The sequence below is a fragment of the Salmo salar genome, chromosome ssa04 (assembly GCF_905237065.1).
Source record: "Salmo salar chromosome ssa04, Ssal_v3.1, whole genome shotgun sequence".
NCBI lineage: Eukaryota > Metazoa > Chordata > Actinopteri > Salmoniformes > Salmonidae > Salmo > Salmo salar.
The window spans coordinates 75302201-75322200 of NC_059445.1; the positions used below are offsets into that span (position 1 = coordinate 75302201).

The window sequence follows — 20000 nt, forward strand, 5'->3', positions numbered from 1 at the left end:
ATACCAACCCCTCTGGTGTATACTAACCCCCCTGGTGTATACCAAGGTGTCTTCCAGGAGAGGAAAACAGGATTCCATGGGTTCTCTCTCTCGATCTCTCTCTCTCTCTCTCCCGCTCTGTGTGTGTGTGTGTATGTGTGTGTGTGTGTGTGTGTGTGTGTGTGTGTGTGTGTGTGTGTGTGTGTGTGTGTGTGTGTGTGTTTATCACAAAATATTGACCAACTATGACAGTGATGACAGTGAGTTTCACCTGGCTCTCTCATGGTTTCTCTCTGCTGTGGACCCTACGCAGCCTTAGGCAATGAGGAGGTGGAAATATATTGTGTGATGCTGCTGTGTCCTTAACTTCACTATAGCGTTTGACAGGTGTGTGTGTGCGTGTGTGTGTGCCTGTGTGTGTGTGTGTGTGTGTGTATGTGTGTGTGTGTGTGTGTGTGTGTGTGTGTGTGTGTGCGTGTGCGAGTGAGTGATTGCATGTGGTTTGTAAGTGTGCTCCCGCACTTGAACGAACACGCTTTGTGTGTTTGTCTGTTTTTGTCTGAGTGGGAAAAGGCCTACAGGATCACACATGCCTGGGAGCAAAGATCCAGCAGTGTAGCCCAGACAACTATCTCCCTCAGCTCAATGACACAGCCTGAGGACTTGACATTTAGCATCTCCATCGTCCCTGTGCGTGACTTAATTGTTTTGCTGAAATAAATGCTATTCCCATTGGAAGGGGCACAGGGTGTAACGATTGGTACACTCTTCTAGGAATCAGTGGTCTTTGAAAACCCTGCATAACTTCCTCCGGGAAATGCCCTTTGACCAGTGATGTTTTTCAAAGTTCAGTCTGGATACATTAAACGTCTAGGTAGTCCTGTTGGTTAAGGGCTTGTAAGTAAGCATTTCACTGTAAGGTGAAACTACACCTGTTGTATTCGGCGCATGTGACACATAAAATGTGATTTGATTTGATAGTAAAACACAGCTTGGCTGGGCTCCTGTGTAAAGGGGAATTGTGTTCCAGGAGAACAGATCTGTGGAGCTGCATCCTGAAGCTACATATCAGACATCTTGTTGGCAGGCTATGATCAGGGGACAGGAGCAGGTAATGTCTGGATAAAGAGCACTGGCAGAGCAGGATAAATAAATAACATTGAGGTGAATAACATCTCAGGTCCTGAGGGAGACAGGCTCTATTTCTCTTTATTATCTCTCTCTACCACAGTTTCTCTCTCTATAGATCTCAGTTTCTCTATAGATCTCAGTTTCTCTCTCTCTCAGTTTCTCTCTCTATATTTCTTTCTTTCTCTCTTTTTCTCTTTCTTTTTTTGTCTCCCCCACTCCCTTTCTCTCTCTCTCTCGTGCTTTCTCTCTCTCTCTTCCTGTTTATTTACAGGCCCCGTTGTGGTGCCAGAAGGAAAGCCATGCCATAACCTTCTGGCCCAACCCCCCGGCCCCTGACCAGCTGCCCAATACCCTCCAAGGGCTTAATAGGAGGTTCAAAGAGAGAGAGAGAGAGAGAGAGAGAGAGAGAGAGAGAGAGAGAGAGAGAGAGAGAGAGAGAGAGAGAGAGAGAGAGAGAGAGAGTGTGTTTTTATGTGAGTGAGCGTGTGTGTGTGGAACGGCATGTGTAGGTGTGTGTGTGTGGAACAGTGTGTGTACGTGTGTGTGTACGTGTGTGCACGCCTGTGTGTGTGTGTGGAGCAGTGGTTCATAACATTCAGTGCATTAATATTCCTCCCCTTCAGAATACTGATGAATGATTACACAGTTTAAACTTTCTGCCTGGACAGCTTCTGCTTTGTTTCTCTGACAGCACCTGTTAGTGTGTGTGTGTGTGTGTGTGTGTGTGTGTGTGTGTGTGTGTGTGTGTGTGTGTGTGTGTGTGTGTGTGTGTGTGTGTGTGTGTGTGTGTGTGTGTAAGCACTATTTGTGGCTGCATAATATTTGCGCCACCACTAAAAGCTAAACTTATCTGTCATTAATTCAGTGGAGGTCATTCCTTACACAGCATGGATGGAAAAACACACCACATGTTACTGTAGGATGATGATGCTGAGGCTTTAGCTCCGCTTTGTCTCCCTTCTGTCCCTCACCCATAACTTGTCCCATGTTTCACATTCAACTTATGTTACGACACAAATCAGAATAACACTTCCCTTACGTTCTGATGTTTCAAATTCAAACACAACATTATGTAAATTGTAGCCGTCTTACCGTGTTCGTCCAGCAGAATGTTGTCAGGTTTGATGTCTCTGGAAATTCGCATACACGCACGCACACACACACACACACACACACACACACACACACACACACACACACACACACACACACACACACACACACACACACACACACACACACACACACACACACACACACACACACACACACACACACACACACACACACACACACACACACACACACACACACACACACACACACACACACACACACACACACACACACACACACACACACACACACACACACACACAGAGAGAGAGAAACACAGCATTATTAGGGTCGCTGACCAGCCCCATCTCCATGATGATGCTGTGTCATTGTTATGACAATCACTACAGTCTCTCTTCACTGGGACATTGGAGGAAAAAAACAACACAAAACTCAATGTCATGTCAGGTTACGTCCTTAGTTAAAGGGAGGCCTTGCCAAAAAGAACAATATCAACCCATAAGCAACACACACAGAAATGCACAGTAATATCGAACACAGTAATATCACAACCAATAATGCCCCTGTGTCTTTAAATTGGACTGACAGGAAGTGTGCTTCTCCAGCCAAACACAGTTTAAGTCCCAAATAGCTTGCTATTCCCTTTAGTACACTACTGTTGATGATAGGGCTCTGTAGTGCACTACTGTTGATGATAGGGCTCTGTTGTGCACTCTACATGGACAGAGTAGGGTGCCATTTGGAACGCAGCCTCACTCCGTGGGCCTGATTCTCCAGCCCAGTCTAGAGGACAGTCTGTCAGCAAGTCTAGAGGACAGTCTGTCAGCCAGTCAGTCAGAAGGCGAAGGATAGGGCCTGATTCTCCAGCCCTGTCCAGAGGACAGTCTGTCAGTCTGTCAGTCAGAAGGCGAAGGATAGGGCCTGATTCTCCAGCCCTGTCCAGAGGACAGTCTGTCAGTCTGTCAGTCAGAAGGCGAAGGATAGGGCCTGATTCTCCAGCCCGGTCCAGAGGACAGTTGTCAGTCTTCATAGAACGAGATAGGGCCTGATTCTCCAGCCCGGTCCAGAGGACAGTCTGTCAGCCAGTCAGTCAGAAGGCGAAGGATAGGGCCTGATTCTCCAGCCCGGTCCAGAGGACAGTCTGTCAGCCAGTCAGTCAGAAGGCGAAGGATACGGCCTGATTCTCCAGCCCGGTCCAGAGGACAGTCTGTCAGCCAGTCAGTCAGAAGGCGAAGGATACGGCCTGATTCTCCAGCCCAGTCCAGAGGACAGTCTGTCAGTCAGAAGGTGAAGGATAGGGCCTGATTCTCCAGCCCAGTCCAGAGGACAGCCTGTCAACCAGTCAGTCAGAAGGTGAAGGATAGGGCCTGATTCTCCAGCCCAGTCCAGAGGACAGCCTGTCAACCAGTCAGTCAGAAGGTGAAGGATAGGGCCTGATTCTCCAGCCCAGTCCAGAGGACAGCCTGTCAACCAGTCAGTCAGAAGGTGAAGGATAGGGCCTGATTCTCCAGCCCAGTCCAGAGGACAGTCTGTCAGCCAGTCAGTCAGAAGGTGAAGGATAGGGCCTGATTCTCCAGCCCAGTCCAGAGGACAGTCTGTCAGCCAGTCAGTCAGAAGGTGAAGGATAGGGCCTGATTCTCCAGCCCAGTCCAGAGGACAGTCTGTCAACCAGTCAGTCAGAAGGTGAAGGATAGGGCCTGATTCTCCAGCCCAGTCCAGAGGACAGTCTGTCAGCCAGTCAGTCAGAAGGTGAAGGATAGGGCCTGATTCTCCAGCCCAGTCCAGAGGACAGTCTGTCAACTAGTCAGTCAGAAGGTGAAGGATAGGGGCTGATTCTCCAGCCCAGTCCAGAGGACAGTCTGTCAGTCAGACAGACACAACAACTACAGACCAGTATCCCATATTTATTTTCTCTCCAAAACTCTTGAGCGTGCCGTCCTTGGCCAGCTCTCTTGCTATCTCTCTCAGAATGACCTTCTTGATCCAAATAAGTCAGGTTTCAAGACTGGTCATTCAACTGAGACTGCTCTTCTCTGTGTCACGGAGGCTCTCCGCACTGCTAAAGCTAACTCTCTCTCCTCTGCTCTCATCCTTCTAGACCTATCTGCTGCCTTTGATACTGTGAACCATCAGATCCTCCTCTACACCCTCTCCGAGTTGGGCATCTCCGGCGCGGCTCACTCTTGGATTGCGTCCTACCTGACAGGTCGCTCCTACCAGGTGGCGTGGCGAGAATCCGTCTCCGCACCATGTGCTCTCACCACTGGTGTCCCCCAGGGCTCAGTTCTAGGCCCTCTCCTATTCTCGCTATACACCAAGTCACTTGGCTCTGTCATATCCTCACATGGTCTCTCCTATCATTGCTACGCAGACGACACACAATTAATCTTCTCCTTTCCCCCTTCTGATAACCAGGTGGCAAATCACACCTCTGCATGTCTGGCAGACATATCAGTGTGGATGACGGATCACCACCTCAAGCTGAACCTCGGCAAGACGGAGCTGCTCTTCCTCCCGGGGAAGGACTGCCCGTTCCATGATCTCGCCATCACGGTTGACAACTCCATTGTGGCCTCCTCCCAGAGTGCTAAGAGCCTTGGCGTGACCCTGGACAACACCCTGTCGTTCTCCGCTAACATCAAGGCGGTGACCCGATCCTGTAGGTTCATGCTCTACAACATTCGCAGAGTACGACCCTGCCTTACACAGGAAGCGGCGCAGGTCCTAATCCAGGCACTTGTCATCTCCCGTCTGGATTACTACAACTCGCTGTTGGCGGGGCTCCCTGCCTGTGCCATTAAACCCCTACAACTCGACCAGAATGCCGCAGTACATCTGGTGTTCAACCTTCCCAAGTTCTCTCACTTCACCCCGCTCCTCCGCACACTCCACTGGCTTCCAGTTGAAGCTCGCATCTGCTACAAGACCATGGTGCTTGCCTACGGAGCTGTGAGGGGAACGGCACCTCCGTACCTTCAGGCTCTGATCAGTCCCTACACCCAAACAAGGGCACTGCGTTCATCCACCTCTGGCCTGCTGGCCCCCCTACCTCTGCGGAAGCACAGTTACCGCTCAGCCCAGTCAAAACTGTTCACTGCTCTGGCACCCCAATGGTGGAACAAGCTCCCTCACGATGCCAGGACAGCGGAGTCAATCACCACCTTCCGGAGACACCTGAAACCCCACCTCTTTAAGGAATACCAGGGATAGGATAAAGTAATCCTTCTAACCCACCCCCCCCCCCCCCCACCCCCCAAAAAGATATAGATGTACTATTGTAAAGTGGTTGTTCCACTGGATATCATAAGGTGAATGCACCAATTTGTAAGTCGCTATATAAGAGCGTCTGCTAAATGACGTAAATGTAAATGTAAAGGATACGGCCTGATTCTCCAGCCCGGTCCAGAGGACAGTCTGTCAGCCAGTCAGTCAGAAGGTGAAGGATAGGGCCTGATTCTCCAGCCCGGTCCAGAGGACAGTCTGTCAGCCAGTCAGTCAGAAGGTGAAGGCTAGGGCCTGATTCTCCAGCCAAGTCCAGAGGACAGTCTGTCAGCCAGCCAGTCAGAAGGGGAAGGCTAGGGCCTGATTCTCCAGCCCGGTCCAGAGGACAGTCTGTCAGTCAGAAGGGGAAGGCTAGCCAGGCCAAAAAAAGGCCCACTTTATATTTTTGGTGCATGGGTCTGTGTCTACACTGATCTTCAGCCAACCCATCATTCACTGGATAATTACTTATTTACTTTGAGCAATGGGACAAGGTGGGGTGTGTGAAACAGAGGGGTGTTGTGCAGCAGGTGTTTGTGTGTGTGTGTGTGTGTGTGTGTGTGTGTGTGTGTGTGTGTGTGTGTGTGTGTGTGTGTGTGTGTGTGTGTGTGTGTGTGTGTGTGTGTGTGTGTGTGTGTGTGAGAACCAGCAGGTAGGACCATGGGAAAACCTTAGCAACCTGAGCAGAGGGACAAGTGTGGACCAGATCAGACCTTTTTGTATGAGAACCGCAGTGGCGACAGTTCACACAGACTTAGAGAGAACCACTTCAAAGAACAACTCTACTGTGATTTTGCTCCATTGTATGATAATCAAATGTGATATAGACTTTTTCTCATTTCGTTAGGGAACCCTGCTTTGCCTCAGTTCTCATTTTCACTACCGCCAAGCCATAAGACTGCTGAACAATTAATTAAATGGCCACTGGACTATTACATTGACCCCCCCCCTCCATTAGTTTTTTTTCACTGCTGCTTCTCGCTGTTTATTATCTATGCATAGTCACTTCACCCCTACCTACATTACACAAATTACCTCAACTAACCTGTACCCCCGCACACTGACTTGGTGCCGGTACCCCCTGTATATAGCCTCGTTAAAGTTATGTTATTGTGTAACATTTTATTATTTTTAATTTTAGTTTATTTGGTAAATATTTTCTTCACTCTTCTTGAACTGCACTGTTGGTTAAGGGCATGTAAGTAAGCATTTCACCGTATGGTCTACACTTGTTGTATTCAGCGCATGTGACAAATAAAGTTTGATTTGATTTTTGATTTCAATGGAGGACATCCAACCTTGGATAGTCATCTCACTCGCTGAATAAAAACTCTCATGCAATATACAGTGGCCGGTAGCCTGGTGGTTAGAGCATTGGGCCAGTAACTGAAAATATTAGAGATGGAGTCCGAGCTGACTAGATAAAAATCACTTAACCCTAATTAGCTGATCCCATGCTGTGACCCCACTCTCTCATGGTGTCTCAGGAGGAGCTGATTCCATGGAGTCTCAGGAAGAGTAGGATATGCAAAAAACACATGTCCATTTCACACCCCACTGTACATGTGTGAAACAGGACAAATATAAGCACCCCCAGCACCTGTCAGGGGGATCATGTCCATGAACCTTAGGAGCGTCATTAGTTCTGACTGCACTATCAGAGGACAGGGTTGATTAGCATATCAAAGGGTGCCCGCTGCAGCAGGTGGGTGGGGTAGGGTGGCTGGCACCACCCTCATTACAGGGGCATCAGTGTACCCAGCCCGGGGCCCGGATGGGGGTTAAAAAGATCAGTTGTGTTGTGCTTAATTAGCTGACATTTCCCTCAAAGGAGGCAGATGGAAAGGTATTTTATCTTTAAAGGCCATGGCAGCCATTGTGGAGCAACAGGACAGGGGCTGCTGCAGCGCCACTCAACAGCCTGCTGATGATTATAGGTGTGACTGTGAGAGCCAGAGCCAGTCACGACACAGCCCTGCTGTCACCCAGACAACAGCCTTTTCTAGATATGCAAACACGGGTTTTATCACCTGTTCTCTAAAAAAACACAGTTTATTGTTCTGCATTTTCTATTCAGATGAATAACAAGCACCCTGCCTGCATATTTCTAGGACGAAAGCCCAGAGCACTGTCTGACAAAAATGACCCAGTCACAGAGTATGAATTACGGGGGGCCCAGGGGGGTCTCAGAACCCCTGAATGAAACATGAGTGCAACAAAGTCAAACGTTGGAATTGAACCCTTCTACTATTTGTTTAAAATGTGCACTGCTACAGTGGTAAATAGTCAATGAAAAGCATCATGGTTAAAAAAAAGTTGTCTATGTGGCTGCATTTGTCATCCCGGGACAGTCCCGTATCTCAGCCCATTTTCAGGTGTCCCAACTTTTCTTTCTACAAAATTGGTTGTTTTGTCAGCAAGACGTATCAATTAATTCAGGCTTCAAGAGTGTAAATCCAATGACATTCGCCGAATGTCATTACACCATTAATGGATGCTGGAATTAGTGGACAAACGTGCAGGTAGCCACATTTCTTAAGTGATTTGTTTGACAATAAGATGGTTGTGTTCATGCCAAATTAAAAGGTAATAAAAATAATGACCATTAAATGACGTCTTTAAATGTAATTTAACTGTGTTTTTTTGTATTACCTTTTAATTTTGCATGAACACAACCATCTTATTGTCAAACAAACCACTTCAGAAATTAGGCTACCTGCACGTTTGTCCACTAATTATTAGGTACATAAAACATTTTATCTTCGCATGTACACATAGGCGGTCCTGTACACATAGGCGGTCCTGCTATAATTCGCTCTCTGCCCAGGCTGCCACAACTTCCGCCGAAGTCGGTCCCTCCTTGTTCGGGCGGCGTTCGGCGGTCGACGTTACCGGTCTTCTAGCCATCGCCAATCCACTTTTCATTTTCCATTTGTTTTGTCTTTGTCTTACACACCTGGTTTCAATCCCCCAATTACTTGTTCATTATTTAACCCTCTGTTCCCCCATGTTTGTTTGTGAGTAATTGTTTGTATGTAACACGGTCCGTTATGTGGGCTCGCTTTATTGTATTATATTTGTCTATCTTTGAGTAAATTACGTTTATTTACTCATATCTGCTGTCCTGCGCCTGACTCCTCTACACAAGCTACACACAGACCACATTACACAGGCAATTACCTTGGCCGTGCTCCTCGTTCATAGACTTATATCAGTAGAAGATTTGTGATTATAGCATGTGCTGGAGTTGAACAATTCTGGTGTTCAGACCGAGCCTGGTCCCAGATCAGTACGTATGATGGCAGATACTGAATGACAATGACAGTGAGAGGACTTAAATAAAGCACACGCGGATCTGGGACCAGAATAGTTTAGACCCAAATTGCCTCAATCTCCTTCAGTGTTGTTGTCCTGTGTCTGCCCACTCATTACTGGTGTAGCTAGAAGCCTAATCACAATCACCTCCACTGGTCAGTCCCTTCTCCCTGGGAGTTGTAATGGCATGGGCTGACCAGCTTTATTCATTTCCATATTTCCAGTGTGACAGCTGCGCACTGGGCCCTCATTTCGCACTACAAATTCATTAGGACTGTAATATTCTGTAATACTGTAATATTCCAGCAATTAGAGATGAGAAACAGATGGCCTGATGTATCGACAGCCAGCTGGCTGAGGGACTATTCAAGGGCCTGATGTATCGACAGCAAGCTGACTGAGAGACTATTCAAGGGCCTGATGTATCGACAGCCAGCTGGCTGAGATTCAAGGGCCTGATATATCGACAGCCAGCTGGCTGAGGGACTATTCAAGGGCCTGATGTATCGACAGCCAGCTGGCTGAGATTCAAGGGCCTGATATATCGACAGCCAGCTGGCTGAGGGACTATTCAAGGGCCTGATGTATCGACAGCCAGCTGGCTGAGGAACTATTCAAGGGCCTGATGTATCGACAGCCAGCTGGCTGAGGGACTATTCAAGGGCCTGATGTATCGACAGCCAGCTGGCTGAGATTCAAGGGCCTGATATATCGACAGCCAGCTGGCTGAGGGACTATTCAAGGGCCTGATGTATCGACAGCAAGCTGGCTGAGGGACTATTCAAGGGCCTGATGTATCGACAGCAAGCTGGCTGAGGGACTATTCAAGGGCCTGATGTATCGACAGCCAGCTGGCTGAGGAACTATTCAAGGGCCTGATATATCGACAGCCAGCTGGCTGAGGAACTATTCAAGGGCCTGATGTATCGACAGCAAGCTGACTGAGGAACTATTCAAGGGCCTGATGTATCGACAGCCAGCTGACTGAGGGACTATTCAAGGGCCTGATGTATCGACAGCCAGCTGGCTGAGGGACTATTCAAGGGCCTGATGTATCGACAGCCAGCTGGCTGAGGGACTATTCAAGGGCCTGATGTATCGACAGCCAGCTGGCTGAGGAACTATTCAAGGGCCTGATATATCGACAGCCAGCTGGCTGAGGAACTATTCAAGGGCCTGATGTATCGACAGCCAGCTGACTGAGGGACTATTCAAGGGCCTGATGTATCGACAGCCAGCTGGCTGAGGGACTATTCAAGGGCCTGATGTATCGACAGCCAGCTGGCTGAGGGACTATTCAAGGGCCTGATGTATCGACAGCCAGCTGGCTGAGGGACTATTCAAGGGCCTGATGTATCGACAGCCAGCTGGCTGAGATTCAAGGGCCTGATGTATCGACAGCCAGCTGGCTGAGGGACTATTCAAGGCCCTGATGTATCGACAACCAGTTGACTGAGGGACTATTCAAGGCCCTGATGTATCCTCATCAATCTAAACACAATACCCCATAATGACATCACAATACCCCATAATGATGAAGCAAAAACAGGTTTCTAGAAATGTTTGCTAATTTATATATATATATGTAAAAAAAATGAAATATCCCATTTACATAAGTATTCATACCCTTTACTCAGTACTTTGTTGAAGCATCTTTGGCAGCGATTACAACCTTGAGTCTTCTTGGGTATGACACTACAAGCTTGGTACACCTTTATTTGGGGAGTTTTCCCAATCTTCTCTGCAGATCCTCTCAAGCTCTGTCAAGTTGGATGGGGAGCATCGCTGCACAGCTATTTTCAGGTACCTCCAGAGATGTTCGATTGAGTTCAAGTTCGGGCTCTAGCTGGGCCACTCAAGAACATTCAGAGACTTGTCCCGAAGTCACTCCTGCTTTTTCTTGGCTGTGTGCTTAGGGTTGTCGTCCTGTTGGAAGGTGAACCTTCGCTCTAGTCTGAGGTCCTGAGCGCTCTGGAGCAGATTTCCATCAAGGATCTCTGTACTCCGTTCATCTTTCCCTCAATCCTGACTAGTCTCCTAGTCCCTGCATGTTGCGTATATATTATTTGTGTTCAGTATAAGAGCATCTTGTCTGCTAAATTAACAAAACAAGTGTATGGCATTGAACAGCCACAGCCTTATACAAGCAAGCCCAACTTCTGAGCTTCCTGCTTTTTTGAAGATTGTGTTCCACAATATTATAACCAGTTGATATTATGGTTTAAATAAATTAATCTTAAATTGGACTTGTTTTTTTATTAACTGAATATTTATGGGGCAACTGAGCAATTACGATTTGTTATCTGTAATGGTTATGATAAATGAGGAATTGTTATCTGTAATGGTTATGATAAATGAGGAATTGTTATCTGTAATGGTTATGATAAATGAGGAATTGTTATCAGTAATGGTTATGATAAATTAGGAATTGTTATCAGTAATGGTTATGATAAATTAGGAATTGTTATCAGTAATGGTTATGATAAATTAGGAATTGTTATCAGTAATGGTTATGATAAATTAGGAATTGTTATCAGTAATGGTTATGATAAATTAGGAATTGTTATCAGTAATGGTTATGATAAATTAGGAATTGTTATCAGTAATGGTTATGATAAATTAGGAATTGTTATCAGTAATGGTTATGATAAATTAGGAATTGTTATCAGTAATGGTTACAGTCAAAACATGTTAAATGCCCATCCCTATGCCATTTGGGATGGACCTTTGTTGTGTTCTTCCCGTCCTAAGTGAGGCTCATTAGTGATTCTGCCGAGGCAGCGATGGAAGGGTGGTGTTGAAGGGCAGTGCAACTGATCCGCCTGGCTTTTCTCTCGCTTGACTAGTCCAACAACCTATTACCTGGATCTAATGATCTCATTACACCAGCTATCAGGATGAGAAGGGTAAGCAGAAACTGCACCCGGTCAACTGATACCCCTCTGATACAGGGAAACAGATGACAGCTGGGACTGACCCCAAATACCTTAAATTGCTCTTTTGTGCTCCACCACACACAGGTCAGATCAGCCTGGAGGGGGGTTGGGAGGGTCAATCGTACACCTGCCTTGATGATAAGTCACCCTCAAACTCACACATGACACACACAAACACGGACACACACTGCTTGGGCCATTGGGCTGTTGGGTTTTGCAGCATCATCTGTGTACACAGCCCACTCCTGATGAGGACTGCTTTGATGACTCCTTCACTATTGTGGAAGGCTAGTGCACAGACAGCACAGAGAGCCACCAGGCCTTAGGGGATGCTCTGCCCCATGATGTCCCAGAGCAGAGCAGGCAGCACAGAGAGCCACCAGGCCTTAGGGGATGCTCTGCCCCATGATGTCCCAGAGCAGAGCAGGCAGCACAGGGAGGGAGCACCAGTCATCCAGCACTCAGCAACAGCCAGCTGGCCACGCCCACCAGCCAAGAGAGGAATCAGCAGACTGACAGACAGTAGAAGCTTTGAACGTGCAGGGAAACCTCAACTAGCCACAGGAAGCAATTTACAGCCAACACTAACCGTCTCAATCCCAATAACAGGGTTTAAGCTGAAGCAGAGCTTTCATTCACTTGAGTTTGATCAGTGAAATAATACTAATGATAACAATAGCTCTGTCATAGGCTGCGTGGCCGAGTGGATGAGGTTGACGCTACAGTATTTCTTATTCATAGACACAATGCTTAAATTTCACTGCCTGACGAGTACGTGTTCAGCTGGCTCCCGTCGAATTTAGTCCGGTTTGAGTCAGTTGGTCTTTGGAGAGCGCCTCTTTGAACATGGCATTCTGAGGCACGGCTTACTGAATCCCAATTATTACTGATGAATTATTTACTAACTCAAGCTCAGGGAGAACGATCAAAGTTCACCAAATGTGAACGCTCCGACAAGGCTGTACACTGCAATACACAAGCAGGTAATTCTAGATCTTTTAGGGTAGACTAGAGGGAAAATATGTTGTCGTGCTCCCAGTAAACAAATGTTCACAAATCCACTGTTTTGAGTTTAAAGGATGTTAAATGTACCTTCTAAGGCCGTGCTATACCTGCCTCCCCATCTGAAATACGAAGACATACAGTCTCCTCCTGTTGTGAAATATTTATGCAGACTCTAAATACAGAACACTTAACTTTTCATTTGGAACAAAACAGCTTTCCCACTGGGCAAAAACTGGTTGAATCAACAGTGTTTCCACGCCATTTCAACCAAAAAATGATATGTGATGACGTTGAATCAATGTGGAAAACTGATTGGATTTTTGAAAAAAGCAATCAACGTCAGGAAATGTCTTTTTTTCACCCAACTTTGAATCTAAATCCAAAGACATGGTGAAATGTTTTGTTGATTTCATGTTGAATTGACATTTTGACATTGAATTGACACAACTCAACGGAATGTAAATGAAAACTAGATGTTGAACGGATGTTTGTGCCCAGTGAGTTACATCCTCACAGAACCATCATTCTAACGCGCCATCATACTATGAGATGAGAACGTGTTGACAAACGTCAGATGTTCAGCTTCCTTTAACAAATGAGTTTGAGCAGCAGAGAGATAATGTGTCTGGGCTCTGGGGGAAGCCAAGCCAGGGACACAGAGAGCCCTGATAGAGCTGTGAGTTTGAGCAGCAGAGGGATAATGGGTCTGGACTCTGGGTGAAGCCAAGCCAGGGACACAGAGAGCCCTGATATAGCTGTGAGTTTGAGCAGCAGAGAGATAATGTGTCTGGACTCTGGGTGAAGCCAAGCCAGGGACACAGAGAGCCCTGATATAGCTGTGAGTTTGAGCAGCAGAGAGATAATGTGTCTGGGCTCTGGGTGTTGCTGAAGCCAGGGACACAGAGAGCGTTGATAGAGCTGTGCGGAGATTGATGATGAAACAGCACATGTCTGGTCAGTGTCACATCACACAGGGAACCAGGAAGACACACTGTGCCAGTTTGAGGCTGTGCTGCGCAGAGCACATCCGAGCAGAACATAGCTTAGCTGGGCTGAGGTGAGCAGCTGAAAAAACCAGCTCTCATCTGAGTGTAAAGGAAAGATCTGCACTCACGAAAACCAAACCAGGCTGAAAGACAGCAACAAAGCTCTCCAAGAGCATCAGAACAACAGACATCCACATGATGCAACAGGCGTAGAAAAATGACATTAGGATATGGAACAAAATGATTTGGAGAGAGTCAGAGAACAGATACACACTCCCGGCATGTGAACACCTCCCTGGTGAGATCAGCCAGCGGTGTTGGAAATAAACACGAGAGAACAGCTGTGCCTTACTATGCTTCATTTGATAGCAATGTGAATAAACATAGAGCCAGCTGTGAAAGACATTCTACATGGAATGACTTCCAAAAGAGATAGTGAGTCTGGACTCAAATGTGATTATGCATCCAGTGCTGTTGCCTTTAGGTGCAGGATTGAGGCTTCACAATCACATTTGTCCCTCTGACTGTATCTTTCCTCTAAACATAGCCTGGATGTGTCTGTAGCTTCAGTGTGAGAGCCAGAGGGCATCTCTACAGCTCGTCTGCCTCTGTGTAAAGCAGGAGGCGGCTCTTTCGCTCCGAGCTCAGAGCACAGCCTTGTTCAGAGCCATGCTCTGTTGAATGGAGAGGAGCACTGCAACACCGTATAACTGTGGCTAATAATTCCATCTCAGAACATAAAAACAATAGATATCGCCAGTCTCTGTGGCAGCAGTCTCTGCGGCAGCAGTCTCTGTGGCAGCAGTATCTGTGGCACTTCTGTTTTTAGTTTAAAACCTCCACAGCAAGCAAATATCTAACTTTATTCCAGACGCAATATGATTTCTGATGTCAAAACAGATCATTTCCCAGCTATCACATTCTGAGAACCATATATTTACTGAGCTCCAGAAGAAGAAAAAAAGGCTACCCACTGTCTTAGTCTGAAGCAATGGACAACAGGGTGCATATTCCATAATCTGTCAAATGCTATCTTATCTCACGTAAGGACATAATCTGTAATCTTTGTGCAACACACACCGAGACCAAGCATCTACTCTACATCACCCTCTCCACACTACAGTTAGTTATGGGAGAGTGAGGTTTCATCATGTGCTGTAGACCACTACTCAACAACCCAACAGGAAGTTACTTCAGTATGAAATAAGAAATCCTATTGATAAGTTAAAATCATTTGGTCACAAAGACTGTTTACACAGGCAGCCCAATTCTGATATTTTTTCCACTCATTGGTCTTTTGACCAATCACATCAGATCTTCCCACATCAGATCTTTTCACGGCTGATCTGATTGGTCAAATGACCACTTAGTGAAGAAAATATCAGAATTGGTCTGCCTGTGTAAACACAACCTAAGTAAACTGAGAAACACCTGAAGGGGAATCAGGGCTCACATAATGTGTTTCTCAGTTCACTTATTGTAGGTTGCGTTTACACAGGTAGGCCGATTCTGAGATTTTTTTTTCACTAAGTGGTCTTTTGACCAATCACTGTTGATCAAAGTGCAGAAGCTACAGAAATGAGTGAGTCAATAACGCCACAGCTCCACCACTTCCCTTCCTACAGGTCCTGGCCTGTGGTGATAATGCTGCTCCCCACGTCCACCCTTTTTAATACCACTTGCTTGTCTTCCCCTCTGATTCCAACCATCTAAATGAAGCTGCTGTGGGGACTGGGGAGTGAGTCAATAACACCACAGCTCTACCACTTCCCTTCTCACACCTCACACCTCACACCTCCAATCCCTTTTTCCACTTGTGTTGTTTGGAGGGGATCGTCTCTGAAGATGCCACTAATTAAGACGCGTCTAGTGTTAATAATTGAAAACCCCATGAGAAGGTACTGACAAAACAGGCCTTGGTGCTTTGCTACCCTGATGGCAATAGAGGCACTCCCTGTATCTATTGTGAAAAGGTAAAACTGGTCTTGGGGTAATTCATGTTATTCTGTAGGTAAATCTGTGACACTCCATTTAGTATGATATATTACAGTATGCTCCCGCTCTTGCCCTGCATCACGCACCCCTGCCATCTATTACGCACACCTGCCTTCCCTCGTAACGTGCATCAGGGATTTTGGACTCACCTGGACTCATTCATCTGTTTATTTCCTCCCCTATATTTGTCAATTCCCTTGCTCTGTTCCCTGCTGCTGCATTAATTATTTTTTGTTTGTGTTACCTGTTTGCTGACGCTGTTACTGTCTTATTCCATGTCCGTTCTTTATTAAATGTTTGACTCCCCGTACCTGCTTCGTCTCTCCAGCGTCATCCGCGTGACAATTCTACTCCTTTTGTTGGCCGCTAGACTAAATTATCAATATAAACAAATTTAGCTGACATGGGCTAATTGGCTGACTGTCAGTGACTGACATAACAAGAGAAATACTGCTAATGCACATCCACATGTTGAAATTGCACCTTGTGTATTCTACTATTCTAACTCGCAACAGTAAGCTGAGACCCCGACTGAGTTCCTTTTTTGGGAAATTGGTCCTCGTTGGCCGCCAGTTGCCCATCCTTGGTCTAAAGTAACTAGACTAGACCATTAGTAGGTGTTATATGTCTTGAAGGTGCTCAGAAATACGTAAAATATGTTTCGTTTGGCTCTGAGGACAGGCTGTATCAGTGTATGATTGCAATATCGTCATCAACATTGTCATTATGAATCATCAGTCATGAGTCATAGGATTCTGTATACCGGATAGAGATTCTGCTCAAGGCCAGGGTATCATCAGCAGATACATACACAAACACACACTGAATATGTGCACCCACTCAGAAAGCTACAGTGAGCACACAGCCTCCCAATCAAATGATCTATTCAATTTACATACAGATGAGATGAACATTTGAATACCAGCCTCTTCCTTTCCCCGTAATATATGCAGATTGAAAGCGGTTGATTTAATCTAAACATCTCCCAAACACCTGCTTCTCTATGGGGATGTTTTTTGTTGGAATGGAATGACAGAAATATAAAATATTCCCATTGAATCGATTAATGAGGAATGTACTGAGAAATGACAAATCCGATCTACAGGTAACTGCCAAAATAAAGTAAACACTTGAGTAAATGAGGGATACAAAGTATATTGAAAGCAGCTGCTTCCACACAGGTGTGGTTCCTAAGTTAATTAAGAAATTAAGATCCCATCATGCTTAGGGTCATGCATAAAAATGCCCAGTTACCCACTATTTTGGCTACCATGGGTAGAAGAAGAGCTCTCAGTGACTTTGAAAGAGGGGTCTCAAAGGTGCATTGTGGGTTTAAAGGGTGTGTGTGTGTGTGACACAGGAGGTAGGTGGCACTTTAATTGGGGAGGCCTGGCACGTGGTAATGGCTGGAGATTAATAAGTGGAAAGGTATCAACAACATCAAACACATGGTTTCCATGTGTTTGATGCAATTCCATTCGCTCCTTTCCAGCCATTAATATGAGCCGTCCTCCCCTAAACAGCCTCCACTGCTGTGTGTGTATGTCTCAGTCACCAGATCTCAACCCAACTGAACACTTATGTGAGACAGCGTTTTCCACCTCCATCAACAAAACACCAAATGATGGAATTTCGTATGGAACAATGGTGTCACATCTCTCCAGTAGAGTTCAAGACACTTGTAGAATCTATGCCAAGGCTCATTGAAGCTGTTCTGGTGGCTCGTGGTGGCCCAACGCCCTATTAAGACACTATGTTGGTGTTTCCTTTATTTTGGCAGTTACCTGTATTTGCTCACAGTGTTTTCAGCGTGGATAGATAGAAAAGCATTAAGTCCTCCTACTAAATGATGTCATTTGTTATCCTGCATGTAATTAATTAGCACTCTGGAACCCTGAAGCCTCCCATTTGTCCAGGTCTGAAAAGGCCTTTCTCCATGATTATCATGCTGTTGCTTTGCACAGAGGTGGAGGGCGATCATCCAACCTGAGGAAGGTCTCCGCCTGGCATGTGTGTGGCGTGTTTCTTGACTTATCATCAAGTCAACCCCTCTCTCTCTCTCCAGGCTGATCTGATCTGTGTGTGGTGGCTCACACCAAAGTATACTGCTCAAAAAAATAAAGGGAACACTTAAACAACACAATGTAACTCCAAGTCAATCACATTTCTGTGAAATCAAACTGTCCACTTAGGAAGCAACACTGATTGACAATAAATTTCACATGCTGTTGTGCAAATGGAATAGACAACAGGTGGAAATTATAGGCAATTAGCAAGACACCCACAATAAGGGAGTGGTTCTGCAGGTGGTGACCACAGACCACTTCTCAGTTCCTATGCTTCCTGGCTGATGTTTTGGTCACTTTTGAATGCTGGTGGTGCTTTCACTCTATTGGTAGCATGAGACGGAGTCTACAACCCACACAAGTGGCTCAGGTAGTGCAGCTCATCCAGGATGGCACATCAATGCGAGCTGTGGCAAGAAGGTTTCCTGTGTCTGTCAGCGTAGTGTCCAGAGCATGGAGGCGCTACCAGGAGACAGGCCAGTACATCAGGAGATGTGGAGGAGGCCCTAGGAGGGCAACAACCCAGCAGCAGGACCACTACCTCCGCCTTTGTGCAAGGAGGAGCAGGAGGAGCACTGCCAGAGCCCTGCAAAATGACCTCCAGCAGGCCACAAATGTACACGTGTCTGCTAAAACGGTCAGAAACAGACTCCATGAGGGTGGTATGAGGGCCTGACATCCACAGGTGGGGGTTGTGCTTACAGCCCAACACCGTGCAGGACGTTTGGCATTTGCCAGAGAACACCAAGATTGTCAAATTCGCCACTGGCGCCCTGTGCTCTTCACAGATGAAAGCAGGTTCACACTGAGCACATGTGACAGACGTGACAGAGTCTGGAGACGCCGTGGAGAACGTTCTGCTGCCTGCAACATCCTCCAGCATGACCGGTTTGGCGGTGGGTCAGTCATGGTGTGGGGTGGCATTTCTTTGGGGGGCTGCACAGCCCTCCATGTGCTCGCCAGAGGTAGCCTGACTGCCATTAGGTACCGAGATGAGATCCTCAGACCCCTTGTGAGACCATATGCTGGTGCGGTTGGCCCTGGGTTCCTCCTAATGCAAGACAATGCTAGATCTCATGTGGCTGGAGTGTGTCAGCAGTTCCTGCAAGAGGAAGGCATTGATGCTATGGACTGGCCCGCCCGTTCCCCAGACCTGAATCCAATTTAGCACATCTGGGACATCATGTCTCGCTCCATCCACCAACACCACGTTGCACCACAGACTGTCCAGGAGTTGGCGGAAGCTTTAGTCCAGGTCTGGGAGGAGACCCCTCAGGAGACCACCTCATCAGGAGCATGCCCAGGCGTTGTAGGGAGGTCATACAGGCACGTGGAGGCCACACACACTACTGAGCCTCATTTTGACTTGTTTTAAGGACATTACATCAAAGTTGGATCAGCCTTTTCCACTTTAATTTTGAGTGTGACTCCAAATCCAGACCTCCATGGGTTGATAAATTGGATTTCCATTGATTATTTTTGTGTGATTTTGTTGTCAGCACATTCAACTATGTAAAGAAAAAAGTATTTAATAAGATTATTTCATTCATTCAGATCTAGGATGTCTTATTTTAGTGTTCCCTTTATTTTTTTGAGCAGTGTACAATCAAAGGTCTTTCAGGTTAGTCCAATTTGTCACAATGAATGACAGGATAGTCAAATTCTTTGACAGTTACGTAAAAGAAATTGAGTGGTAGCCATCTCTGTATGTTGGCTTGTTGACAGTGGATGTCTGATGCTTCGGCATGGCAGCATTCCAACATTGAATAAAGTATCTATGTTTCTGGGCCTATACATGGAGATTGAACATTGAAGGGACATTGGAGGAGAGTACGTCCTCTAAGGGCTGTGGCAACTGTGAGTACCGGTCAGCTCTGATCTGTCTCTTTTAGCTGTGGATGACAGTGACGTGATGATGAAGATGAGGGAGGTTTCTCTCTCACTCACCTGTGGATGATGCGTTTGCTGCGGAGGTAGCCCAGCGCCAGGGCGATCTCACAGATGTACAGCTTGACAGTGTTCTCTGAGAAGTGAACATTCTGCTGAAGGTGGTAGCGTAGGTCTCCTCCCAGCAACAGGTCCACTACCATGAACATGTCCTCCTCGTCTTGGAATGAGTACCTACAGGAGAGGAGGCGGAAGGAGGAGGGGGAGGGCATGGATAAGGAAGAGGTGGAGGAGGTGTTTGAGAAGTAAGAGGTGGAGGAGGAGGTTGTGGAGGAGGAGGAGGACGGGGAGAGGGACGAGGA

General features: G+C 46.6%; 1 protein-coding gene across 1 annotated transcript in view; it reads right to left on the reverse strand.

The window, feature by feature from the left end:
* stk32a (serine/threonine kinase 32A) overlaps positions 1-20000 on the reverse strand; it is an 87525-nt gene that overhangs the window by 35201 nt on the left and 32324 nt on the right. Inside the window, exons 5-6 of the mRNA XM_045717345.1 lie at positions 19699-19872; positions 2203-2240 (exon numbers count right to left, since the gene is read on the reverse strand). Of these exons, the coding sequence (XP_045573301.1) occupies positions 2203-2240; positions 19699-19872 (212 nt within the window). The remainder of the gene's footprint in view (positions 1-2202; positions 2241-19698; positions 19873-20000) is intronic.